Raw genomic sequence first — 26,994 nt, 5'->3', positions numbered from 1 at the left:
AGAGGTACTTAGTACCAAGTCTGCTAGCAGAGTGAATAAAGTTCTGTATTAAAAAAAAATCTGACTGAAGTACGAGCATATAGTAATGACAAGCATTCGAATTACGCGTTTCCCTGTACAATACATTTCAGCTTTTCGCTACTTATACCTGCTACCTATTAGTTAACTTGTTTTTGTTCCCAAAATTGGAGTAGGCCATTAGTTAGGTCGTTTTTGACCTTCAGATTGTTAATTTCTATTACCGGTGTTTTGTGAATTCCTCTCAATGGATCCGCGTGGTTGTTACTTGTGACCTTAGTCGAAGATGGGATTTATGGGTCACAGGTGAAGAAGAACATAGCAAAAAACACAAGGAAGTGACCCATCAACCCCACTAAAGAGATTTCTCATTTATTTGTTCGTTAAATAGATAGTTAACCTCATGTATTAATTGCAATTATTTGTTTCACTTGATTGTTTTAAGTTTTACCAGTCAGCAAGCTTGTGCTTTTGAATGTTCTTGAAGACTAGAATAACTATACTGAAGCGTTGGATCAGATTTTATCTCTACGCCATGAGCGTTTTGCTTCCTTCACGCATGAGTAATTTCTGTTTCAATCTTTCATCCTTTGATGACGCATTTTTAGCACGATGTGTGCATCTAGCGCCAGAGTTTTATTTGAGTTTTATTGCCTATCAAGGCTACTGTAGATTTGAGAAGTCATAAACATTTTGTTTTGAGTATTTTTTTTGTTTCTCTCAATCACTAAGGTGAACTCACCACTGCCTTCAGATCATCGAGTATTTTCTTAGTCTCTAGGTTCCCCTTCTCATTGATATCCCACAAAATAATCTTCGAACCGAGCTTAGCGAACTGAATTAGCAAATTTGTTGACAGTTAATTGGAATGTGAGAAACTGTGCATACCTCGATAGCCATGCCCCGTCCAAGTCCGCTTCCAGAGCCTGTGATGAGGACTGTCTCACCTAAAAGAGCAGTTCTTCACGTGAGAACTTCATTCACCATTCAAAAAAAGGTTATATCCAGAGAGGTTCCTTCAAAAAGAAAGTAGCTTGTTGTAATTGATCTAATTTAATCTAATTTTAATTGGCTTCGTAGATTGCGAGGAAGAGAGTGATTCCATTCATCTTCCCCTCTATCAGTGCGCACGGACGACCCCGGAACTGTTTCTTACAACGGCTTCTGTTGCAATACGCTCCGCCCCGCCTGCGATTCGTCCGAATAGGTTTTCGACGAATCGCAGGCGGGAGGGCGCAAGGGTGGCGCGCTGGAATAAAGGACGTCGTAAGAAACCGCGTTCCGGGGTCGTCCGTTTACATTGATACAGGGGAAGATGAACCGAATCACCCTCTTCCCCACAATCTTCGGCATATAGTGAGGTCAAAACGACATGAAGCACGGCACAATTGCGTAAGCGGTTGCGCACGCTGCGCTAGAGTGTAGCGGGGTCAGGATCGAGTGATCTGTTAACACCGTTCTTCGTTGAAGTTTGTGATAGTCTCATCTCGGTTTCTACCGTTTTCTCGACTGTGCCGGCTAGAACGCAGCCGCTTACACAACTACTTCGTGCTTCATGTCGTCCTGACCCTACTATACGTTCAATATGCATCAGCACACGTTGCTTCGTCTGCTTGAAGCCTCTTTACCCTCTATTTTCCCCTACTAATTGCGGTTCGCACTGTCCGGGCGGGAAATTTCACCGCCCAATGTATTTTACCTTTTACTCTACTCTTAATCGCGTATTGTTGAACGTGGTCCTGATGTTGGACCGAAATCAAAATGTTTTCGCAATGAAATGTCAAGGGAATGTGAAAATTGCTTTTAAGGCGGAAGAGATGGAGAGAAGAGTTCTATTTGAGGAAAGTATAGAAGATCCACAACATGGATTCTAAGAAGAGAGCGGCAAGGTGCAGAATTCTGTGACGTTTCTCCAAAGATAAAATTTTATAGTCAGGATGAAGTTTTTTTCTGCTAAAACAAATAAGATAAGACAAGTTTGTCTTTCTGCCATAATTTCACCCATGAGTTGTGAGATTTCAAAAAAAAAAGAAGATAAAATTCCTTAGTTTGTATGTTGATGCAGTTTCACTGGAATGAATAGAAAGAAAAAAGTAAAAGACAAAGATGACCCACCTTTGACGCTCTTTCTTGGTAGAACACCCATGGGTAGAAGTGCTTTTATACTAGCCACAAAGGTTAAGACTAAGCATTTGGCCACTACGATCAACGTCTCAACTATTTGATCGATCATGGTTGGATCTGAAAAATGAATACGGATAAAAGTCATCAAGGATCTTATAAAAAAGGTGAAAATAACTGAGTCCGCAAGGATTTGTAGGCTTCTGATTCTGGATGATTGAGTTTTCAGAAATCTAAAGCTAACTTAGTTACTCAGCTTCTATGCGGTGTAACCCGGCCAGTTCATCAAAGAAAATCATAAAAATGAATTGGAGTAAGAGAAGTTGCTGATATCATCTCAGAATCACATTACAAATGTTTCTGAGATTTATTTTAGATTTTTTCGGATAATATACGTATTAATTGAAGAGCAAAGAGCGGCGCAAGATAAGGAGGCCATTGTAGTTGTCTAACGACCCCACAACAACGTTCTGGAGTGTATGTGGTGCTGTTAACGTAGTCTGTTATCTGACGAAAATGTCCACTAAGCAAGTTGGTGATAAGCGACCTAGGTCTCTGGAGAACCTTAACAAAACGAAAAAAATGTTTGTCTACAGAAGCTGAAGCCTTGAACAGTTGCATAACGTACCTGACTCTTTCTCTTTTTTTTCTTTTGGAGATATTCAATTTTCAAGTCAATTTTTTAAAATACAAATAATAAAATAGGGGTGAAGTACTCAAGTGAGAAACGAAATACTCCAAAGCATGTAGGATTAAGAACGGATCGAAGAAGTGATTCCGGAAAAAATCCAGAAATCTATGGAGATGGTTCGAGGCGAAATTGTAGCCGAGAATTGAGTTGTGTATTGGTTAAAATTGCAAAAAAAAAACTCAAAATTCTCACAGTATAATGAATTGAAGGATAGTTCGCGGTCGTTTCCTTTACACTCAAATATTTTCATGAAACAAAGAGTTTTGACAGTACTTCGTATACTATTTGGTAGGCAATTTCTCGCTCAACGAGGTGATTGCACTTTGATCATTCAATTTGATCGATTCTCTTTTTTTAAGATCATTAAATTGAAGTGTCAATCGGTCAAAATGAAGCATTTTCGATTTCCCCTGCTTACCGCATTTAAACGAGGTATTGAAATCGCCAAAGCTCTCAGGATATTTTGTTCATCCAACCATCCAGAAAAAAAAAAACGAAAGAGGTAAGAAAAGGAAAAAAAGAAACAGGAAAAAAAAGAGGGCTGAAAACTTTGAAGGGATATGAGGAAACAGGAAACGATAGTAGCAAAGAAGAGTACATGCTAATGGTGGAAAACAATATGATGTGCTTTTTTTGTTTCGGGAAAAATTGAAAAGAGATGAATTTTCTGTCAATCCACGAAATGCGGTCCCGCAAAAGTCCACAAAATTTCTCTGAATTCGGTGTGTGATCCTGTGTCTTTAAGGGTAAAACTCACATTTTAAAGCGTGAAGACAAAGAGCGGAGGTATTTTCAAGGATTGTTCTACTTCTCCGAACACAGAATTGATTTCAGCTTAGTGGCCTTATCGTCTCGATTAAAAACAAATGATATCGAAAAAGCTCCGTTTCATCCATCTAATACTCCATTTTAAAGGTCCTAACATATAATAGACAATAAATTTTTCAAAAAAAAAAATACAATAGCGTTGAAGAGCATGAAATTCTCTATCAAAAGGTCTAGAACTTTCTGTTAATATTTATTGTGATATTGACATTTTATTTCTGTGTGCGTTCCAAGTTTAAAAAAAGTAGTTGCGGATTATTCCTCAATCTAATGTTATATGTTGTTGTAGTGTAGTACTCTAGAAGTATAAATTCTAATATTATTATAAATATTATCAAACATTATTCAAATATCCAATAATTATTAGCAAATTCTCCATCTAGTATAAATCTAAGTAAATAATCTAAATTTAAAAATAAATCTACTATAAATGGTAAATTCCTACAATTTCAAAAGAAACTTAGATCAGAAATAAATAGTAAAACTAAAATAAGTAATCAATAGACACCTTGCATTAATAGCGGAAATCAATAAACATCTTTAATTAATAGCGAAAACCATCCCTTTGTAATTTATTTCCTAGATATGGAAATCGTTATTGTCAAAATAGTATTAAAATCTCCGCTTTTGAAAATATTCGATTTTATGAAGAAAATAATTCTAAATTCGTGCCGTACATATGTTTAAAGGCGAAATGTTTGTGAGCTTTACACGCGTTCACCTACGTTGGTCATGGTTTATCAGTTTAACTGAAAAAAAGCTGGGATATCCAGGATACTGCAATGATCTAAAATAATTCCAGTGAAAATTACAAAAGACGTTTTTGCAGTACAGTCAGCGGCCTTATTTCCAAACTGTCCTTAATCCTAGATGGAAGATGGAGAGATCTTTCGAAATATCTGCCATCGACTTCGATTTGAGTTTTTACCATTTAACAAGCGAATTAAATTTTAAAAAATCTGTAGAATTAGAAAGAAAAAGAAAAGAAAGAAGAAATGAAGTTGACAGGCTTCGGTGCAGTTTGCCTCATGCAACAAAACCAAAGACTTCACTATTAATTACTGTAGTATGAGAACTGTCTTTCAATACATCCCGCATGTAGGTGCATGCTTCTCTGCGTCTCTAACAGCTTTCCCTTTCTTATCCCCTTTTCCACGTTTTGGATACAGGTTCTCGGATGTTTCAAAGCTCAGCATTAAACTCTTCTTTCGCTGTTTTTCTACCATAACTTTTATTCCGAAATATTTTCAGTCGACATAAAAGAAAATGTGACAAATAAAATTACAAAAATTTGACACTCTCGACCGAGTGGTATTGTTTCCCTGCGTTACTATTCACCGAAACGCTAGTTTCAAGCAAATGGATCAAAAAATTTTCGGGCCCGAATAGAGTTTAAAAGGAAATTCCACGAAAATTACATGAATAAAGTAAATAAAATAAACAAAAAATTGTCCACTGCTCTGGCAGGTGCTAAACAGTTGCCACAGGAAAGCGAAAATGTTGCAATCTTCACCTTGTGCCAGTCCATTATGTTTTTAGAAATAATAACTTACTAATGGAAAAGCGATCGGGAAACAAAACACAATTAAAAAACAAAATAAGTGGCTTAATGACAAGGAGTAAGGAGTATAAAAAAGAAGTAACTGTGGATAATTTTTGACTTCGTAGGAACTTCTACACCTCTTCCTACTCTTCGTCGCTTCTTATAGTACGTTTTCCACTCTATATGATATATATATATATATATTCAGAGAATTAATAGTATTTCTAAAATTGGCTGCAGATAACATTCACGTTGCTGCTATATGAGTGTCTACAGTAAAAACGATAACAAAGAGAAAAAATGAATAAGAAATAAAAGTAAAAACGGTGCCGCTCTGGAATTCATAAATATTTTCAACGAGTTTTTTTTTCGCTGTTGTTGGTACAATTATACTTAGATGTTTAATAGGGGAAAATCTTTCCGAATTTTTAATGAAAAAAAAACTCGACGCGAACAAAAAAAATGCATTACCACCAAAAAAAAGGAAGCAAATGTTGTGCGTCGATGTCAAAAGTCGAGAATTATGTACATAGCGCCAGTATTGATGCGTAATGTGAATGTATGCATGTGTAATGCCTCGATTTCGATTCGAAATTAATTATTCGCACGCAAAAATCCAATAGTTGCAAGAATTAACACAAAATGAACTAATTCAACGCCCGCTTGCTAATATCATGACAGCAAATTCCAACTAAACAAACAACCGAAATGATAACGAAATAGCAGGAAGAAAAGGAGAAGATAAAGAATCCGGGAAAGACGATGACAATGCTGAGGTGATTCTAAAAATGAGAAGACTTCCGCGGCTGGAATTTTATGCCAGTTTTACACTGGCAAGTGAGCTCAGCTAGTCAGCTGCTGCTAAAATTACGAATTCTAAGCTGCTTTTCCCCACCATCAATGGACTAGAAGGCATTTTACCCAAGTATCTTTATTTTTTTTAAAGAAAAAAATCGTTTTATCCGTGGACACCTTTACCGCCATCCTGAGATGCTTAGTCTCCCTCCAGAACGAGTCAACCGTTCTAGACCGTTCCAGAAGGTTGGACTAGACTACTTAGGACCATTTATTTTAAAAAAGTGTAAAAACGACTGTTTAATTAATAATTGTGAATGTATAATAAAAATTTTATAACTGTTACAGTAAACGTTCTATGTTCTCTTCAAAAATTAAAATTAATAATAACAAGCAATAGAATAGCTAGATACAGTACTCTTGTCGTCATCCTGAATTCTCTTTCCAGTGAATTTCAGCTGTCAAACAGCTTATATTACCCCATCATCCATAAGTCTCGGAAGAAGCAACGAACAATTCCAACGAGCACACTCCAGTTCATCGTATCCAATTTTCAAAATCATAAAATTTCAACGAAAAAAGGGGTACTTTCACAGTAATGTGACAGACAGTTCATCATCCATGAATCGAACGTAATTGGTATGATTCGGAGTTCAGATCTTTTTTCAAGCGGAATCAATAAATCTTTAAAGTTCTTTACGCAAATCCACCGTGGTTCTTCTCGATCTGTCACGAGATTATGAACAATTGGCATCGCCACTTTAACTCCTGGGGTTTACCATGTGAACTAATCCAGCAAAAACTTCGCACCACTCAACCCATTGACGACAGCGCGCTTTTCTTTCCGAGTATGTGGCGCCAATCGAAGTTTACGAGCTATATTTGAAGAAGGAAATAATAATAATAAATAATAATAAACGTATTGTGAACAAAAAACTTCTCAAAAAAGGGAAATCATGAAAAATAATCTTTGAAAAGTGATCATCATTGAGTCGAGTTGTTATCGAAGGTTTAACAGCGGATTAATAATGGAAGAGTCATGACATTTGATTTCTTCATGTTTTTAAAGAGGATAATTGAAACAGTTTTCTAAAGAAGAAGAAGTAGTAATGGAATATTTATCAGCAAACGAGGAATACAATCGATCGTCTATCTACATGTCTATCTATATCTGAATCTGTTTATATGTGTATATGTACATGTATATCTATACATATACATATACATACACGCTGGATGAGCACATATACATATACATACATATATGTATATGTATATGTGCTCATCCAGCGTGCTAGTTTCCATTTTTTCACGTACCCTCTTAATTTAAAAGCACTCTCCTTCCTTTTTATTAATGCAATAAGTTTTCAAAATAAATAAGAGCGAAAAGAATGGACAGCAGACAGACCACCACTAGTTTGAAAGAAATCCGCGATTTGATCCGTTCCAGTACAAATAGCTAATTCCTGGATTTATCACTACCCTATGACTATGTTAAATAAGAAAAACATTTTTGAATATCAAGCATGTAAAAGCATTATCATAGCTTCGATCGTAAGAATTTGACTATACATATGTGGAATATGAAAGATTTCTAAAAAATCTCATAGACATGGTTTTTCTAGGAGGATCACACAGTTCCTGGATGTAGTGGTGCCGAAACATTCAAATTTTATAACTAACTCTAAACTAACATACCTAAAACTTTTAAATTCAAAATTTCAAACTTTCTGGAGTGAACATAAACGCTGAAAATGTTTCCTTTTTGAGCTTTGTTGATTTGTGACAGAGTGATCACAGAATCGATTATTAACGACGATGTCCCACAGACATCTGATGGTACGGATCTTATTTCCACGGCATTTCAGGCTTTCTAAAATTTTCAGCTCATACTGGGCAATTCAGGAAGTTGGTCAGTAAACTAGTTTCGTCTACGATTTGATATAATATGAAGGTTAATAACGCAGACTATATTATGTGGCAAAAATAAATAAATAAAATAATAAATAAAAAATAATGATGAAACAAATAAAATGATAAATAAAAAATAAGCTTTGAAAAAAAAAAACTTCAAGAAATTCCCAAATAACAGATAAATACATGATGATAATGATACATCCCAAATGTAACAGGAATATCGAAAACTGCTCTAATTGCTACATGGAAAATAAAAATTCGAGTGAAGGATAGGATCTGAACAAACTACGCTAAGCAACTTACCTTTATTGCAGACAGCAACCAATTCGTATTGACGTAGAGTTCCGTTGTGTTTGAATAATATCGGCGCTAATGTTTTCGGTCGACTTTCGTGTGATTCAGGTAAATATTTGAGCATGTAGAGTGGGTAGTTCATCACGAATGGCAGAGATACGTAACGATTGTGCGACGGCGTCATCTCAGGCAGCTCAACTTCCCTTACAAGTTATATCGTAGTCCGACGAATACACAAAAATATGAATTGATGACGATACTGTCTCAAAATTCAAGCAAAGGAGCCACAAAAATTTGAAAAAAAAACCAGATAAACTGTACTATATAACTATATGCGGATGAAACAAGAATGCATAGGTAAGAAGTATAGTAAAAAAAGGAGTATAGTCAGAAATAGGAATGAAATCCTCACTCTTTAAAAAAGTTATCCGCCTGGATCAAAAATACCTCGCTAGACTACGTTCAAAGTGCTTATCAGTCCTACTGTAACGAAAAAAGAAATGAAAATAAAGCTGTCCATATGCCACAAGCTGCGGATCACAACAGAAGAACAGCGAAAAATTTTGGGATGCAGAAATATTAGTTTTTTTCGTCTTATCTTAGCGAATAGTAATCGAACTTTTCCTCTGCTTAGATTCTTAAACAAATCCAGACAGTGCAATCAAGCCTTTCAACCCTCCGGGGTCGATGAATCAGTATCAGACTTGTCTGTGGGGATAAAAACACTGATATAATACATTGACTCGCCCCTGAAGTAAGTACTGTAAGTCTGCACAGTCTACGTTCATGAAACTTAAAGGATTCTGAAGTCGAACGCGTAGGCGCATCTACAAAGGGGCTGATTAACGCCGTGCACTTTATCTTTTATGGTGGTAGCGCAAATCTTAAAATTAAGAAGAATCCCTTAAAAATAGTTATTTTAGAAAGAAAATTAGAGATTCAATTGAGATCCCTTAGTTCCCCTTGGATTTCAAAATTTTTATACGTGAATACCAAAACTGTGTCGTGGAAGTTGTGACAACCGGCTATCGAAAGTAGCCGAATCAAAGGCAAACAGCTGATAATAGTGTCAGCCGTATTTTTTACATACAATTTTCGGCATTATCGAACCATTTTTTGGGCGGGTGTAGTGTAGCAGTTAGAGCTTCCGCTGCCTGCACGGTCGATCGGAGGTTCAAATCCGCCCTAGCGCTCACCAAGCCTTTCATACGTCCGGGGTCGATAAATTGGTACCAGACTTATCTGGGAGGACAAAAACACTGACTTGACACATCGACTAGCCACCGCAAGTCATTGTATAGGCCAGATACACGTGCGTAAACCTCAAACGATTCTCATGTATGTCGATGATATAAGACACTGCGTGCGGGCGCAGCCGCCATGGCTTTAAAGCTTCTCCAATTCCTTCTATTCAATTTCACAGTACCGATGCAGAGTAACTCCATTGACCATCTTCTAGCCTCGACGCTTAAAGGCATCACCCCACGAATCTGAGGTAGTACGGATTTCAGGTGGAGCATTCCTATTCGGGATCGTAGATTATGGAGAGAAGGGTGATCCCGTCCATTTCTTCCTAATTGCCGTGAAAAACGGCCCGAAAGATACGGCTTCAGGCGTTTTGGCGCACTATTTTGTACAGGGAGTTCGACTGGAGCGTGAAAGCCTTGTGCGGAGCCGCATCTTCCGGTCCGTTTCTTACGGCAATTAGGAAGAAATGGACGGAATCACCCCCCTCTCCATAGTCTCCCATCCCGTATACGAATACTCCACCTGAAATCTGCACCATCTCAGATCGGTGGGGTGATGCCTTTAAGCGTGTCCGAAGCCATAAAGTTGACATGATCGATAAATCGATATACAGATTCACATTTAAAAAGAGTAAAAGTAGCCCATGATGTGCGTGTTGTCCCAACGCGTGCAAATTTTGCTTGAAAGTGGTGAATTGGTTGGGGTTTTTATACAGTAGATTATACAGAGACACCCACGTACATACACACAGATTTTCTACATCATGTAAGCGAGATAGTGGGTACAACACGAACAAATCCATACATAAAAATCTATATGAATATTGTTAGTGTGGTCAAGGGTGGATGCAGTGCAGAGGGTAAGAGGTCCACTGTGACTGCAATCGATGGTTCGAATCCGCCCTAGTGCCAACTAAGCGTTCATCCCTGCGGGGTCGATAAATTGGTACCAGACTTGTCAGGGAGGATAAAAACACTGACTTGATAGATCGGCTAGCCCCGGAAGTCATTGTCTAGGCTACTTACCCGTTCGTAAACCTCAAGCGATTCTGAATTAAAGTGAACGCAAGGACGCCTCCCAAACGGATTGATTAATGTCAGACATTTTATCCTTTATCCTCTTTATCGAGCCATTTTGCTGCTGCAGCTTCAAAAACACCACGGTACAAAATTTCATTGTAGTGTTCGTGTCAAAATGTGACCAGAAAATGAGTTCGCATTTGAACTGAGAACATTTGACTTCAAATAAGCAGTCAAACGAATAAGTGATTGTGAACATGACGTGAATCCAACGTTCACATGAATAAAAGTCGACTTTTTCCTGGTTCTCGGCCAATTTCAGTTCCGAGTGGACGCATGTTGCGCCAATGGCGACAGTTAACAAACATTTTGAAAGATTTCAGAAATTTTACACTGTGAAGGATTTTTTTTTGCCTATTTCGATGAGCCTATGTAGGAGAGGATGTTTCCGCAAAATGCCCTATCAGGCCTACAAAATATGTAGGCCAGATATGCACTACAGTATTAGTACAAGATGTATGCATAAGCACAAAGAAAGTGACTATAGGTGAAAAAAACGAGAACATGAAGGGGCTGCAAGGAGAAAAAGAAGAAAAAGAACGGACTGCTAGCGAAAAAAGAAACGTTTGACTTGTATTGTGGTGTTTATTTATTTATTTACTTATTTATTACGCCCAATGGTGCGCCAAAAGGATGAGGCAATTATGAATCTGAATGAACAACAGAAAATCGAGGATCATGAATTGTATAGAATGGACAGGGATCAGTCAGGCGAGCGATTCCAGCACAGGGACGATTTAGTAATCAAAAACGTAAACTCAACACAGTACGTATTAAGACCTGAGGAATTGTGAAAGTGTATGTAGGTAGGCAATAAAAAGTAGTGGCTTCCATTCACAGCCAAAAAACCAGAAAGATGTCCTTTTAACGGAAGTTGTAGGTAAATATGTATTATTAAATGTGTTGTTATTAAATGAGCACTATTTAACTTTAAAAAAACTATCGTCATAGTTCACAGAGTACTTTGTTTGGAACATCGCCGCCAGTCAGAAAATGACGACGTTACGCCCCCAAATAAAATCAACATTGACGAGGTCATAAAACACAGCCACTAGTGGTCATTCGTTTGAAAACTTGCTGTTTCCAAGTTTTCTTCTGGATATAACAAAGATTACTATTGAAAAAGGTCTACAGAGGAGCAGAGTAATTAGGAATTTAATTTTTCGTTTCAACATCCGCAAATGCACTGATTAAACTGTTAAATTAACTTAAAAATAAGTACGAAAAAATGCTGCACTGCGCAGATATTCAGTTTTATTGCTCATTAATAAATAGAATTGAGTTCTAATGGAAATTATAGAAACAACAAATTAATATGTATTAACAATAAACACTTACTAGCTAGGATGATCGAGAACACTGTCACTCCGGCTGCTAGGGAAGCTATGTCCATTTCTGAAAACTTAAATGATTTGAATGAATGAATGAATGAATGAATGAATAGATGAATTTATCAACAAGAAACAACACAATTTTTACACAGCTATGAGCTGAAACTCGGCACGTCGCAAAACATCTATCAAAAGTGCGAGTGGGCCACAGTTATCAGTTCAGGGCATTTATCTCTCGTGTTTTTCGAAATTATCAACCACAATGAGAACAGATGACAGCAAAATGACCTAATCTTCTGCCCAATGTTCTCTATTCACTGTCTGAAAACTTGTTATTCATGTAGTAATATAAAAGTATTTTTATCGACTGAGTACAATGTAATTTAAGTACAAACTTCTAAATAATATCGTCTTGACGAGGCGGTGCCAAAGAGAATTTCAGTAGAAAGGGTGTGGCTAAAAGAGGCGAGGCCCTAGTAGGAAAAGAATGTTAGTTACGCAAATTTGAAAGAAAAAACTGAAAATAATGTCGAATTATTCTCGAAAAAGAAAGAAACTTTTTGATTTAAACTCAAAATCTCCACTAAGGTAAGATTTTTTTTCAGAAAATCAACATTATTAGAGGAAATGCGCTACAACAGCTTCTCCGACTGCATTCCTTTCTCGATTGAAAAAGTAGTAGAAGAAGTGGTAAGTGAATAAATATGAATAAGTGGATGTAAAAATGAGTTAGTAAATAGACAAATGTATGAATAAATAAAAATTGACTGAATGTATGAATAAATTAAAATTGACTTTGATTTTGCTTTACGAGATCCATTTGCAATTTCAACAAAATTGATTAATTATCAGCTCAGTCGATTTTTTTGCAACAGTAAAAAAAATTAGGCTGACCTCATTTTTATCCGAAAACAATCTTACGAAAAACTTTGCAATAGAATACATATTTGCAGAGATGATCTTCTTCAAAAAAAAAAAATTGCTGCGACATTTAGTAGCACAAAAATATTTCATTTGTTCAGCATTTCAATGAAATTATTTTGAGAAAGAAGGAAGTTACCACCGTAGAAATCAGAAGATCATAAAAAATAATAATTTCATTCATTTATTTTTCTGCTTGCAAAGACAAAGCTGATTTTTCCATCATAAATTTTCTGTCCTTGAAAATTATTTTAAAAAATACTCACGAGATATGCTGACCTTTTTTTGGCGATTTTGCACTATACTTGCACAATACTATGGCCCAATAATGATAAAAATCATCATTTTTTGGTTTCCTTTTATTTTACAAGTGAACGACACACAGGTGCTAAGGGAAAAAAGCAGTTCGTTATTAAATAAACAGAACTCCCCGAGCAAAACCTAAGATTTAGAAAACAGGGAAAGTTAAGGGATACACAAAAGAGACTGTGTAGACGGAAATAATCGTCGCACACGTTATTGCTCTGGACTCGCTCATGACTTTTCGTGTTCATCGTTTCTGTTTGTAACTACGTCACCTAGAAATTCGAATGATATCAAACGCCACTTTAAATTATTTTGCAATGATTGTAAACCTTAAAAAAGGAGGATTTGCTTTTGTTTTCGTGTAAATAATGGCTGAAGTGAACGGTTTCACCTAATCGAATCCATCATAACAACATTACTTTAACGAACAGTGTGGATCATAAATGGGTCAAGGTAGTAGAAGTTAGCTCTACATTCCTATTATAAATTGCTTACAACGGTTGAAAAGGTGAAGAACGATTGAAATGTGAACTAAAAACTGACTGAGAACCTCGTTTCTTACGGGAAAGAGACACTTGAACGAGTCTGAATACGCTCTAATCGCGTCCCTTATTTAAAATCTACTATTTTAACTGGTATTCTTTGCTCAACAAGTTCACTCAGTGGCAGAAAACTGGTCAACGAATAGTAATTACAGTGTAAAGAGACGGATCTTAGATCTTCAACAGTACGACTACACGAATAAACATCTACTTCATTTCTAAATCCTTAACCTGTTAAAGAAAATAAAAACTTTGCTGAAAGTCTTTCATAGCGTCTATTGTGAGGCGAAAAGCGTTCATTTTGCACGTTAGTCCTAAAAAAAACTTTGAAAGTGCCCCCTAATTTCTTTTCCGAGATTTGGAGTTCAGCCAATTTCTGAGACCTGGCTATGGATTGCAGCGGTGATTCCTCTATCGTCACTATTGCTTCTATGCAGTGAGATAAATTGATAGAAATATAAATCAGAAAAAATAACAATGGCGAAAAATTTACTGGAAAAAAAAAAGAAAAAAAGAATTTCACTAGACATAAATTCTTATCGAACAATAATAAAAAAGATGGTTTTAGCAGGAAGAATAGGAAAAAAGAAAAAGCTCAACTGATTTAAAAACTGCTTACTTGACATGGTAAAATTACAGAGAAGAAACCAATCATTGACAAATACTCGTCTAGACTTTTCATTCTATTTTATTTTATTTTCTGCAAATTCGCCATGATTTAATCAACCCAACCAATTATAATCATTTGCTGTGAGGCGGCTGCCAATTTACAGGTGAAGGAATGAGGAAATGCGTGACTTCGCTGCACATGGCGTGTTTAAGTCTCGAGACTTTCTTTTCAAGCTATTCTCTCTACTTCTACCTATTCATAAACGTTCGTATCTGGTTTGGTAACCTTCTACTCGACAATTACAATAAAATCACAAAAGCAATTGAAACTACGCGACCGACGCAATTGAATGGAATTAAACGTTTGTTGACAAACATTCCGAAGGTCACATAGAGTCGCGTTTTTGCGTAACGCTTGTTCTCGGCGGATTTGCAATCGACCGTTCCATCCACGGACCGGTGGTGCGAAACGGTGCTGCTCTGACGAGAAAAAAAAACAATAGGGAAGATCGTAAAAACTAAGAGCAAAAAAAGGACTTTAAAGAAAAACATGATGGAACTCTCAGAAATTCATTTTTAATTGTTACTGCTGGCAGGATCATTTTTAATTTAAAAAATGGATAAAGTTTTATGAGCATGGCATCTGAAGGGTTCTGGTCTTCCAGAGATTTTATTGAAACCCATTTCAAACCGCTCAGCTGATTTTGTTGCTCGTTTTAATCAGAAATATAAAAATATAAAAATATAATATAATATAAAAAGAAATATAAAAATCAGGAATCTCTTTGACTTTGGTAGATACCGCCGACATGATTTCAGCTTTTGCTAGTATTATTCTTATTCTTTATTCTTTTCCACAACATATACAACAGTGAAACAAAACTAATTTTATAACACTTCGCTACTCGAAATTCTGTCCCAGCTTCGAGTAAAGGTGAATTTTCGGAAAATAACATAATCAGTCTTCAGTGATGACCTCCTACTACTTTTTGCAGCAGCTCTTTCAAAGCACATATGGAAGCTGTTTGACCATTTCCAGCAAAATTGCACTGTTCCCACAAAATATCCACATTTTTTAAGAACAAATTATGTCTTTATAAAATGAATTTACACTCCTTACAGTTGTGATTCAGTAGCAGTCACTAAGCCTAAGTGTGAGAAATGATATGATATTATACTTTTTTCTCAAGGAAAGAAGAGAAAACAATTTTAAAAAATGTGGAAAATCAGAAATCTAGGAGTTTCTTTCAAAACAATAATGTCTGAAACAGTTCTCACTGACGATGAAAGATTCCACGGAGAAAAAGAAATCCGAGTATTTCTACCCACCCAGCAGTTATGGTTTCCCAGTTGCGGAGTTCGCAATAAATCAATCTCATTCACAGTAAGTGTAGAGTAAGGTAATTCGTACCTAAAGCAACAGCCGGCTGCGAGAACCTCCGCTCCTTCGACCAATGCTAACGAGCCCCGAAATCCAAAGTTGTAGACTGGTTACCCAGTAACAAAACCTATGCAGCGCTTTCAGACTTTACCTGAAGTTGAAACTTGTAAATATTTCCAATAGACATAATATCGATGTCTCTAGACTCATTTTTAAGTTCTTCTTTTCTTGGAAGAGCAGTTTTCTGTTAATATTTAACCAATTTTGCGAACAGAAAATGAAATCAACCCCTATTCATATTCGAAGTTAACCCTTTCGCTTTTGAAAGGAAGTAAACGAAAATTCAAAGGAATGAGTGAAAATTGAGGATAGCGACTACTATTCGAAACACTGAAATCTGAAGTCTGACATCATTTCCGTTTTTCGTCTGTGTTTGTCGAAAGTTTGACCACACATATGTTTTTGAATTTTACTTGTCCTCAACACTCCGGTTACTCTGAAGATTCTATCGCTGCCATAATAAAGAAATAGGCGGTAGAAAAGTGTTGCACAAAGACAAAGTAAGCAATGGTAAACAATGTAATCGCTGAAAGCTGTTCAAAAAAAAACTTAGAAAAAACAAAACAAAACCATTAAAAAAATCTTCGGCTCAGGTGATGCGGTTCCACAATGGGAAAGATGGCGTTAAAAAGTGAAGAAAATATTGTAGCTTCTAATTCTGTTACTGAAACTAACATAATAGCGAGCTTAAAAGCGAATATTCAGCTTCTGCGTCGAGATATAATCGATACTGTGCGAGTTTAGTGAAAACGGGAGTAAACCTAGTTATGCTGAAAGAAGTCCGCTTTTCAAACGCACGTTGAATGAAGAAAGAAATCAAGTAAGACAGAAATGATGCATAGGATAAGAAAGGGAATGAAAAAGGGAATCAAATGAGGAAAGCAGTGCAACAACAAATGGAACAACGAGAAGAAAATTGGACAGACGAGGAAGAAAAGATATTAGAATCTATAAAGTTGCCTCACGTAAACATCGCTGCAACAAGATAAGAATAAAAAAACTTATTTTCAAGTTTCATCAATTTAAATTTGAAGATCACACATCCGTTTCCTTCCAGTATTACGGGTTACTATGATATCCTTCTACTTTTATGGCAAACGTTCGTAAATGACCATACAGCACCTATTTAAAGCCTTGTCCTAGCCTATTCCTCCGAAGGAACGGAGGAAGTAGTTAACTGTTGCATAGTTGGGTCAAAACGAGATAAAGCTCGGTACCTTCGTAAGCGCGGCGATGCGGTGGAGCCAGTGGTCGGGGTAGAGGGGGCACCATCGTGAACTGCAGCGATGAGTGGTGCTAGCAAGGGTCCCATCTCAATGCTAACCGCTGCGCTACACTGCACTGGTTCGAGCGCAGCCAGCTACTGCACCGAGCTACTTGTCGTTTTGACCCGACTATATCACCTTGAATTCTGCGGACCGTTAGCGTTAGTCCAAGAGGCAGAGCCTCACGTAATCGGGTGTAACTTTAGGTACGAGTGCAAAAATATTGATGCTACGAAGGACTTGGTGAATGTTGTTTTCTCAATTCAAAGGCGTTTACAATACTAAAGCGAAAATAATTTCAGAGCCATCCAAAAATATCCAGTCACCTGTTCCGGTCTAATTTTTCCTCGTAGCTGTGGAAAAAAATCAGTGCCACATCTCAGTCGAATCAGCAGATACGAGCACTCGAACGACAGATGCGAACGTAGCATGGGACCATATTTATATAGATTGACATGTGCTGCAACGACGCAAAAGTAATATCATTACTTTTTTTTAACGTACCTCCTTCTCGCACCCGCACAAGTCTCAGAAACTGAACCTTTTCATTTCAGCTCTTGAGATTAGGTGCAAGGACGTACCGAATGTCACTGGAAATGCATTGGAAATACCAACGTATCCAGCATTGGCGAACTCAACCCATCGGGGTAGAACAGACAAGATTCTGTAGCCTGAGAGCAGCAACGATTCCTCTCTCGGATCGCCTCGTTTAACTTCACACTGTAAAAACGTGATTATAACAATAACGAATAGGACTTTCCTTATGTCTAGAGCAATGCTATCTAAAGGTGAATTCCAAGTACATTCTGTGGATCCATCTACAGTAACGGAATAGTAGATGATCGCACTAAATGAAACATACTTATTCTTTTATAATCATGGATAAGGTCCAAGTGATTAAAGAAGAATAACACATAGCTCATCGCTATAACATTTCTTGAAAATAACCTGATTCAAAATGTTTATTATTCATACTGATATAAATACAGAACGTTGAAAACATCCAACAATTCAATATGAGTGGAGCAGACGCCAGGTTTCTTTCCCCGCAGAACAGTTTACAATTGGGGCAGGACAGATGGCATGCGTCAGGCAGAGAGAACGGAACCAGCAGTGTACGCGCCGCATTCAGGTGAACATAGTTCCCGGCAGTGAATATAGTTTCAGTCCTGAGGAAACATCGATGAATGCATGTTAAAAACTAGAAACTAAACTTCACTTACCACATGGTTATGAATCCATAGCTAGCAAATGACGGTAGAGGTATTGCATCTGTCTGTCTGCCGAAATCCAACGTAACCCAAGCACTGAAAGTGTACGTAGAAGGAACCGCCTCGACGCTCATATATTTTATATTTTATATATGAGCGTTGATGCTACATTTATTTTGTGTTGATATATTTTCGTATGTCGAAGCTCTCCTTCCCTCCTTTCATCTGGAAATTCAATGCAAATGTGAACAATGTGCTAATTTACAAAATTTCTTCGCTCTACGCTCTCAGCAGAGAATCGATTTCTTGAGTTATTGGATAGTTGACCACTTAAAAGCACAAAAATTATATCTACAATTGTTCAGCGGTATTTTATTTGTACAGCTTATGAATTCGCAGAGGTTTCAAATTGAAAAGCGGGAATATTATTCACAGTTAACTTTTCCAGCAAAAATCGTGGATATGTTTATCTAGCTTTCTTCATGAGTCAGCAGTAAATAAATCCAATAAAGATCAGTATCAAAAGCTATGGGTATAAAAGTAATGCGGATCAAATTCAAAACATGTCATCGTTTAGACCTCTATTTTCGTTAGTAAATGCCCTGTTGAACAGCTCTTGTACCTTTCTCTTTTTTCTTTTATTTAAACTATTCTACTTGCAGGATGAAAATAGTTCTCACCATAATTGTCATGGTTGGCGTTGGGTTTTGCCATCACCGAGGACGCAACTGCGTTGGAAAATGTTGGAACCACATGAAACCACCACCACCACCACCTCCACCTCCACCGTATCTACGTGGTTTGGACCAACAGGCTCGGGATGAGTACTCTGCGATTATAACCAATAATGCAATGACCATCGCCGAGAAAAATCAAAAAATTGAGAAGTGGGCGGAGAAACATAGAATTCTGGTAAACTAAGGTTGACAGTAGCCGACTATCAAAAATCACAAAATCCTCGTTCTAGGATGAAGTACACCGATTTAATAACCATACCGAGAGGATGAAAGTTGAGATGAAGAGAAACGTCGCGAGACTTATCATGGAACTGCCACAGGCTATGTACAAGCATTCCCTTATTATGGAAAACGTGCATCAAACCACACTCGAGAGGCACTATGCTATACAAAAACTTGATGCAGAAGACCCACAGGTTGGTTTTTTGACGTTCACTCTATAGTTGCACAAAAAAGATATTTTTACAGCTTTATCGGGTTTTGAAGTTCATCATTAAACAGTTCATGCCTCGCCATGAAGAAAATGGTGGAGTTGCTACAGTAGCACCATATTTTCCCAAAAATACCAATGGAATCCAGGGAAATCTATGTTAGTTATTGTTTTGATGAATAAGAAGAATGATTTCTGTTACGCTTAACAATCCATGGTTTCAGGGTTGACCAAAGATGGATTTAAACATCTGGTTGGATACACATAGTAAAAAGGCTGTGCCGTATGATAGGATTTTTAACGAACTAAACTCTACCATCTCGACTGTTCAAATTAATAAACAAATTGAAGTACATGTTGCAACGAAAGCGAGTAAAAGTACACACAATTGTTTGTGGCCGCACTTAATTTTCCGCAATTTTTCCATCTTTTAACGAGTTGTAGTCGGGTCAAAATGACATGAATTACGAGTGTAGCTACGGTGCATTTGCGTACGCGCTCGAAACGGCGCGGTGGATGCAGCAGTAGGGACCGAGGTGTGACCGTCGCAAACTGCAGCGATGGGTGGTGGCAGCAAGGGTTTCATAACGCTCCTAGCCGCTACGCTCAACCGAAACGCTCCGAGAGAAGCCATGTACGCAATTGCGTACGTGCTTCATGTCGTTTTGACCCTAATATATGTAAACTGATGTCCTTTTTGTAAGAGCACACGTTTCAGGAGGTATGGTTTTGTCCATCAAGAATAAATAGGAAGGTCCGAAAAAAAAGTGAAATAGTTTTCTTTTTGTGCAAACCCATACCTGAAACCTCAGACTAATATTCTGGACAACTGGTTCGACGAAGTGAATGCACCGAACGGCCGGTAACTCAGCAAGCAAATTCTGAGTAATCGAAGTCGAGTGTGACGTCACTTCCGTCATTTCGCTCCAAAAAAAACGCATTTACACACCCTGATTCTATCAACCCTTGGAAATCAATTGCTAATTGTGTGCAATTTTTCTTAGATGGAGACCGGTCACAATGAAAATATAAATAGACCAAAACAGATGGCAAGAAAATGCAATCCGTTTCAATAGTTTAAATGTAAAACTATACAGAAACAAGAGTCAGAAGTGAAGTAAAAAAAAAACTTACTGTGTGGTTTCCTTTGAAAAGTCAAGATAAGTCACGTCCTTCTTCTTGACGCTGCTTCGATGAATGAATTTGGTGTCAAGAATGGCTTTTGCGATAGACATGTGGATCCAGTGGCTCAAAAAGTTCTGAACGAACGAAAGCATAGAGGATGTATAGTTCTATGCTTATTTTGCGCTCTTTTTACAAAAAAAAAGATGAAAAATTATGAAGATGAAGAGAATAACTAACCTCTTTTTGCAACAATTATTATTAACATAAAATAAAGAAAACTAGCAGGTGATTTGCTAGTGTGCAGTTGTACAAGCCACTGGACACAGCTACAGACAGCCCAATCATCCATTTTATTCGAAATCACTGCTTAGTCTACTGCTACTGCCTGCCGTCGTCACCAATATCGACCAACACTAACAATGACAGCTACAAGTTTTTTTACGTATTGATTGGACGCAGGAAAAGTGTATGCGTCGTCCAGAATGCAGCGGATGCTTATTAAACATAGAATCGTCGATAACGGCAGAGTTTAGTATTTGCAGATTCTTAACATATAAACCAAACAACACAGGCTTAACATCAGAGTAAAACACTTGCACAGAAAAAGTACAGAACCAATAAATATGTGCCGAACCCGGTTCTACGGTTCCTCTGAAACGCAATCAGTAGTTAAAGCTCTAAAGCGAAAACAAGAATGTAGTGCAAGTTTTGTATAAGGAAAAGCGTTTTCGAACTCGTTTAATAGGAAGTCAGATTTTATGGAATATGAGTTCTAGTATTTGTGAACAGTTTCCTTAATTCATCGTAGGTTTATAAGCACTTAACTTCGTCAGCATCAAATATATAAAAGCAATGAATAAAAGGAATTAATCAGACAAAAGTAAACAAAAATAGAAGTACATAGTGGAGGTGTCAACTGCTGCCCAAATCAACGAACTTGCCTCGTTGTCTTCACATGGACCTCTCAATCTTGTTTGACACGTAGCTATGCGTGAGAATCGCATGATTTCCGGATGTCTGAGCCACTTTTAAATATCACTGAAGAAGTTCAATTCAAACGCGAAGGGTAGAGCAGGAGAAATCTCGTCAAATTCAAATATTCAGAAGAAAAAGCACCGAGAAACACAAAGAGAGTTTCACTTCTCACTGCTCTTGTGTAAAGGAAATGTTGCACAAGACACGGGCTATCTATTCATGAAAATATAGGAGAAACTTTTCTACAAATAAAATATTAATATAAGTCTTTCCTTTTAAATCTTTTCTTCTATTCTTATTAGATCTTTTATTCGGGCATGAGAATTTGCGGAATTTGCGCTCTTCACATGTTTGTCAATAGTGCAGAGTTAGTGGTCCGCCCACCGACTGTTTAGAAACCTTTCTTTGTCTTTTCCACTATTCTCACCAACTTCAAGAACATTTTCTCTCCGCAAAATTTACACATCTATCTCACATTTTTATCTATATCATTGTTTTTATAAGCAGTGGATCGCATACTATGTACATAACGACTGCTGTGAGAAGACTGTCAAATCATGTGATCAGAAAAAAATAACTTCACATGAAACGAAACAAGTAAAACGGCGGAAAGGTACAAAGGATTTGAATAAAGATAACAATTAATAATCAGACAACATTTGAATAAAATTTGAGGACGTACAAACAAAGAGAAATATTAGCCGCACGCAATAATGCCAGCCTACTGCGATTGATCTGCAACAAGCCAAAAAAGGAAGGTTCCCGCGACGCACAGGGTGCGAATAGATCAAATTCGCGACCAGCAGTGAGTTCAGCACCAATCAATTGTGCGGCGTCTAGTTTTCTGCCATTCTCATCATTTTACAACCTTGTAATTGTTCCAATTTTTCCGCTAAATAAACAAAAAGCGAGTAAAGTGTAGTTGGTGGGAGAGGAACTCAGTTGCGCTCTTACTTCTGGAAGTAAATAACTAAATCGCTCGGAGGGCTAAGACCTAAGTATTAGTCCTAGAGGATCCATGAAATGTAAGTTAAAGTTACTAAGAGAAAAAAGTAGGATAGAAAGAAAGAATAGATAGAAAAAAGAAAAAAGTGTCCAGAAATAAGAGTGCGGCCCCCACTGAAGTACATTTTCCCCCAAAAGGCGAACCCCCTTTCTGCTGTGAGTGCCCTGGAAACCAATTGTAAACCTGGATACCTATTTTCTCAACAGATCAAACTTATGGTTAGCAGTTTTTTGGGAAGGCCTTTGTTGTTTCTCAACAAAAGATGTGAATGGTGTAGCGAGAACTTGCGCTACTACCGAAGCGTCGTCAAGCCGTACGTTGGTAATGCCCTAGGAAGGTCAGACTTTAGGGCAATTATGAAAAGGGAGAGTACATTTTATCGGTCAGCCGGCACTGCCCACCCTTGGATACCGAGCCGGAGAACTAGGGATTTTCTTAGTACTTTACATGCTACAAAGGAGAGGTGAAGAGGTACTACCGCTTCTTCAAAGGCTGATTTAACATGCTGTCATCCGAGCACAGAACATAACTGTGTACAATGTTTATGTTATGATGTTGTCCCCTGCTTGTCGGATCGTATGGCAAGGAGGCGGCCCGCCTGTGTGTGGTCCGTTGCTGTTTTTGTGCGCGCCGAAAATAGCCGGCAACGTTTTGTGCTCTTCGCTTCATTTTTTTAAAATAAACATTATTCTTTCTATTATCCTTTTTCTTTTTTTCTTTCTGGTGCACCATTTGTGTTTATGAATAAATAAATAGATAGATAAATAATCCTCTGAGCCAATTGTTGTTCTTTTTTGTTTGAAACCTTATTACCGTGACCCGCCCTACCTCACTAGTACACATGTATTGATCGAAAAAGCCCACATGTAACCTTACAGAAGCCGGGCACAAGGGAACGAAACCTTCTATAAATTGGTAAGAATTGGTTCTGGGAAGCCCAGGATATAGTCGAGTGTCGAATCTGTGCTACATTTCACATGTGCTAGTGGAAATGTTAGGAAAAACTACTGGTGAGCCTTAATATGGTTGGGTTAAAATGACATGAAGCTTGGTGCAATTACGTAGGCGGCTGCGCTCAATGTGGCGCGGTGGAGGTAGCGGTTGGGATCGAGCCGGGACCATCGCGAATTGCAGCGATGAGTGGTGCTGACACGGGTTTATCTCGACTATAAGAGCAGTTCGTTAGAAGTAGGGACATAATTGATTGGGTATCGATAGACAACTGTCGTCAATTAATTGTAGAATATAGTAGGGTCAAAATGACATGAATCACGGTGCAGATGCGTAAGCGGCCGCGTTCAAAGCGATGCGGTTGAGCGTAGCGGTTACAATCGAGGGAGGATCTTTCGTATCACCACTCCTCGCGGTAGTTCGCGATGGTCCCACCGCGATTCCAACCGCTTTCTTCACCGCACCGCTTCAAGCGCAGCCGCTTACGCAATTGCACCGTGCTTCATGTCGTTTTTACCATACCATACATGTAGTCTAGCAACGACTATTATTCTAAGCGTAATAATGTATGTTGAACATATTTTGGTCCCATTATAAGACTATGTACATAGAGAATATGGAAAGCTAGTATGGAAGAAATCTTTCAACTTCTCAGATCCGTCCATGACCTGTCGTTGCTGGATATTGACGCGAATATTGTTGCTTTTGTATTGGCGTATTTCAACTATCTGTTAATTTAATGCAATAATAATATTCAGAATTTTCACATTTCAAAACCACGTTGGACGAGGATCCGAAACAACTGCGACATGGATGCTAACTGCTCCTATATTTATGAACCCTCTCCTTTGCTGGTAAATCATATGTAGTTTCACTTTTATCAATGAAATTCCCGACATTCAACCATATTTTCATAGTTCTATTATCAACTTTGCAGGTGCTGCCAGAGCGGAAAACGTCTGCGCGATGTCCAGCGTCGAAATGGCATCATCAAACCAAAACAACTAAAACTCCACTATTATTTGATGTGAGATACATTCTACCATTTAGATCATTGAATTTAAACATACATATATTATGTTTCAACGGAGATTTTGTTCAAATTGAAACAGCTCGACTGAAATCGTCCTTTTTTCAAATACTTCTTTCTTTATTACAAGAGAATTTCAGGAAGATATTGTGGTTTTGGAGAATGAACCAGGTACATGGTCTTGGAACAGAGTGAGAACGTCTTCTCCTATGAACAAGGTAACTGTTCTTAGGATCTTTCTTGTGCATCCGTGGAATCTAAAATCTCGTGTACGATCTGAGGTATTGCTTTCTGAAAAGTCAGTACTTTACGGTTTAAAAGGGTCAAATTGATCCTGTACTCTTTCCAATCACAATCTATGCTACTAGCCTAGAATTCTTGAGAGTTTCTCTTGATATGTCCCGTTACAAGTTTTAGTTTTTTCTCCTCTTACGTATTGTTCCCTCATACCCTGTTTTTCTTTTATCCCTCGCTATTGAGCAGTCTGTGCATGAGCGTTCTCAAAGTTTTCTGGTATTACTTTCGGATTCTTTCCGATTACGGCGATTTCACCTTTACAGCATTCGAAGAAAATCAACTATTTATTCGAGGATGGGATTAAGGAAGAATCAGACCAAAAACCTAATATTCGAACGCCCGTTTCTAGCGTAGCGATACAAGTCGGAACTCGCCGGAAGCCAACTTACACAAAAGATGTTTCCACATCCGTTGACAAACTTCCTGTGAGTTTCTGCTTTACTTGGTGTTTCAGTTTCCTAGCAAAATGATTTTTTTTTTTTTGCATTTTTCTCTAGTAATGATGAGATGCTATCCTTTTGTGAAAGAATGATCAAAAGTAGTGAAGAACTTGAACCAGTTATTGAGATAGTCTCAAGTAATATGTAAATTCAGACGTTAAGTGTTTATTCTTCCTTTAAATTTTTTCATAAAATGCTTCGTTTTCGTCCCCAAGTCATCATAATGTGATTTGAGGTGATAATCGATTCAATGAAATCTTTTCGATTGTCAAAACATGCTTTAAGCTTTTTAAGGCTCAAGAAGCAATGGATGCTTACTTCTCCGAGCACCCTTTCCTCGATCTTCTTGGAAGCTGTGGAGGAATTGTGAGTGTCACATCATGTTGTTTCCACGGGACCTTTTTATTCTTTGTTTTATTTACAGATGGTCTTTGCTGTTTTTCTTTACTACACCATTACTTGGTACTCCTGGATCATCCAGTGCGTCCAGAGTTAAGAACAATTTGTCGAGGGAATCAGATCTTCGAAGAATTTTTCGGTATAAGATGTTCCTGAGTATTCTTGATTTTCCTGTGCTATAATTCGATATTTAATCAGTTTGAGTGTGAGAGCGAAATTTTCCAGTTTGTTATTTCGTGTATTGTATGTCTGTAATGCATATGTATGCACATTACATTTCCGCTCCCAAATTTTATCGACATTCTATCACTTCGAGAATCTTCATGCACCTCTTATTCCAGTTATATTCGATAGAAAAGTTAATGCAATGTGATATGGTTCGATTACAGTTGTTAGCAACACAACCAGTATGACTGTTGTGCTCAATTGATACTGTATGAATCTAAGTAATTCAAAGAAAAAACCTGCCTGATACTTAATTGTTTGATCCACGTCCCCCTACGCGTCTGAGTTCATTTGGTTTGCGAATTCTAAGCGGTTTACACTTCTTGTGACTCGTATATTTGGTATTTTCTGCAGTGAAATTCACTACTGAATACTTCTGGCTCGGATTATTGATGCCAATGTGCCATGTGAATGTACTTTGTAAGATTATTGTAAATTTCTAGTATTATATTTGTCGTAATGAAGCTTTGTTGTACTACTCCACTCATAATAAGAACGAAGACTTATGACATGTCATGACACATGATATAGTAGGGTCAAAACGACATGGAGAACGTACGTAATTGCGTACGCGGCTTCTCTCGAGGCGGTACGGTGGAGCGTACTGGAACCCTTGCTGGTACCACCCATCGCTGTAGTTTGCGATGGTCCCACCTTGGTTCCAGCTGCTGCCTCCACCGCGCCTTTCCGAGCGCGTACGCAAACGCACCACAATTACACTCGTGATTCATGTCGTATTGTCCCGACTATATACTTCACGTTTCCCCAAGTATGTTTTGCAGAATGAGTCTATTTGGTCGTGGTCTGCGCTGTCGACTACCCGGCAGACCTCCGCCCAATTCCATACGTTACAAAAGGAACGTAACCTATAATCGCCTCAAGCAATCTTCGCGTACCCTTTCTTCCCCTTTCCCTCGTTACTTATCATCGCTGATTTCTGCATTGTTGGACACGTCACTGCAATCCTTCATTCGAATGTTCCCTCGCAAGTTTGTTCTCGTCGAAAATTTGGACAAATTAACGCTTTGTACGACTGTATTATACATATTTGGAATGCCCAAAATTTTCTTTTCTTTCCCATCTGTAGATGGCGTCTTTCTCCCAAACATAGATATGATTAATTAGTTGTTGTCTCTTTAAAGTTACCACCTTTATTGTCGTGACAAATTGTACAATATTGACCAGTTTTATTTCTCTCATCACAACGTGTACCGCGTAAACA

General features: G+C 37.8%; 3 protein-coding genes across 6 annotated transcripts; 2 read left to right on the top strand and 1 right to left on the bottom strand.

The window, feature by feature from the left end:
• Nucleotides 1–681: 681 nt before the first annotated feature.
• Nucleotides 682–21,453, bottom strand: RB195_004892 (uncharacterized protein; the record flags this gene model as incomplete). Of its 3 annotated transcripts, XM_064177102.1 has the most annotated exons (10): nt 682–684; nt 761–853; nt 907–965; nt 2,134–2,259; nt 11,870–11,926; nt 17,528–17,728; nt 17,955–18,115; nt 18,170–18,253; nt 20,459–20,583; nt 21,391–21,453. In XM_064177102.1, the coding sequence occupies 10 exons, from the start codon at nt 21,451–21,453 to the stop codon at nt 682–684; spliced, it is 972 nt and encodes a 323-aa protein (XP_064034227.1). The 3 variants fall into 3 exon arrangements, with proteins under 3 accessions (XP_064034227.1, XP_013295821.2, XP_064034228.1); XM_064177103.1 differs by lacking the exons at nt 682–684; nt 761–853; nt 907–965; nt 2,134–2,259; nt 11,870–11,926 and adding an exon at nt 17,228–17,406 and having other exon boundaries at nt 17,528–17,666; nt 18,055–18,115; XM_013440367.2 differs by lacking the exons at nt 682–684; nt 17,528–17,728; nt 17,955–18,115; ... (1 more) ...; nt 20,459–20,583; nt 21,391–21,453 and having other exon boundaries at nt 746–853; nt 11,870–11,924.
• On the top strand, nt 18,821–19,592 carry RB195_004893 (uncharacterized protein; the record flags this gene model as incomplete). Of its 2 annotated transcripts, XM_064177104.1 has the most annotated exons (4): nt 18,821–19,069; nt 19,125–19,310; nt 19,363–19,483; nt 19,549–19,592. In XM_064177104.1, 4 exons carry the CDS (start codon nt 18,821–18,823, stop codon nt 19,590–19,592), a joined length of 600 nt encoding a protein of 199 aa, XP_064034229.1. The 2 variants fall into 2 exon arrangements, with proteins under 2 accessions (XP_064034229.1, XP_064034230.1); XM_064177105.1 differs by lacking the exons at nt 19,363–19,483; nt 19,549–19,592 and having other exon boundaries at nt 19,125–19,337.
• A 2,737-nt stretch (nt 21,454–24,190) lies between the features above and the next one.
• Nucleotides 24,191–25,644, top strand: RB195_004891 (uncharacterized protein; the record flags this gene model as incomplete). Its single annotated transcript, XM_013440369.2, has 6 exons — nt 24,191–24,235; nt 24,319–24,408; nt 24,552–24,629; nt 24,972–25,133; nt 25,443–25,514; nt 25,573–25,644. The coding sequence occupies 6 exons, from the start codon at nt 24,191–24,193 to the stop codon at nt 25,642–25,644; spliced, it is 519 nt and encodes a 172-aa protein (XP_013295823.2).
• Nucleotides 25,645–26,994: the final 1,350 nt, after the last annotated feature.

This window comes from Necator americanus, chromosome I (assembly GCF_031761385.1).
Source record: "Necator americanus strain Aroian chromosome I, whole genome shotgun sequence".
NCBI lineage: Eukaryota > Metazoa > Nematoda > Chromadorea > Rhabditida > Ancylostomatidae > Necator > Necator americanus.
The sequence above is the reverse complement of the archived record's forward strand: the minus strand, read 5'-3'. Positions and strand labels throughout refer to the sequence as shown.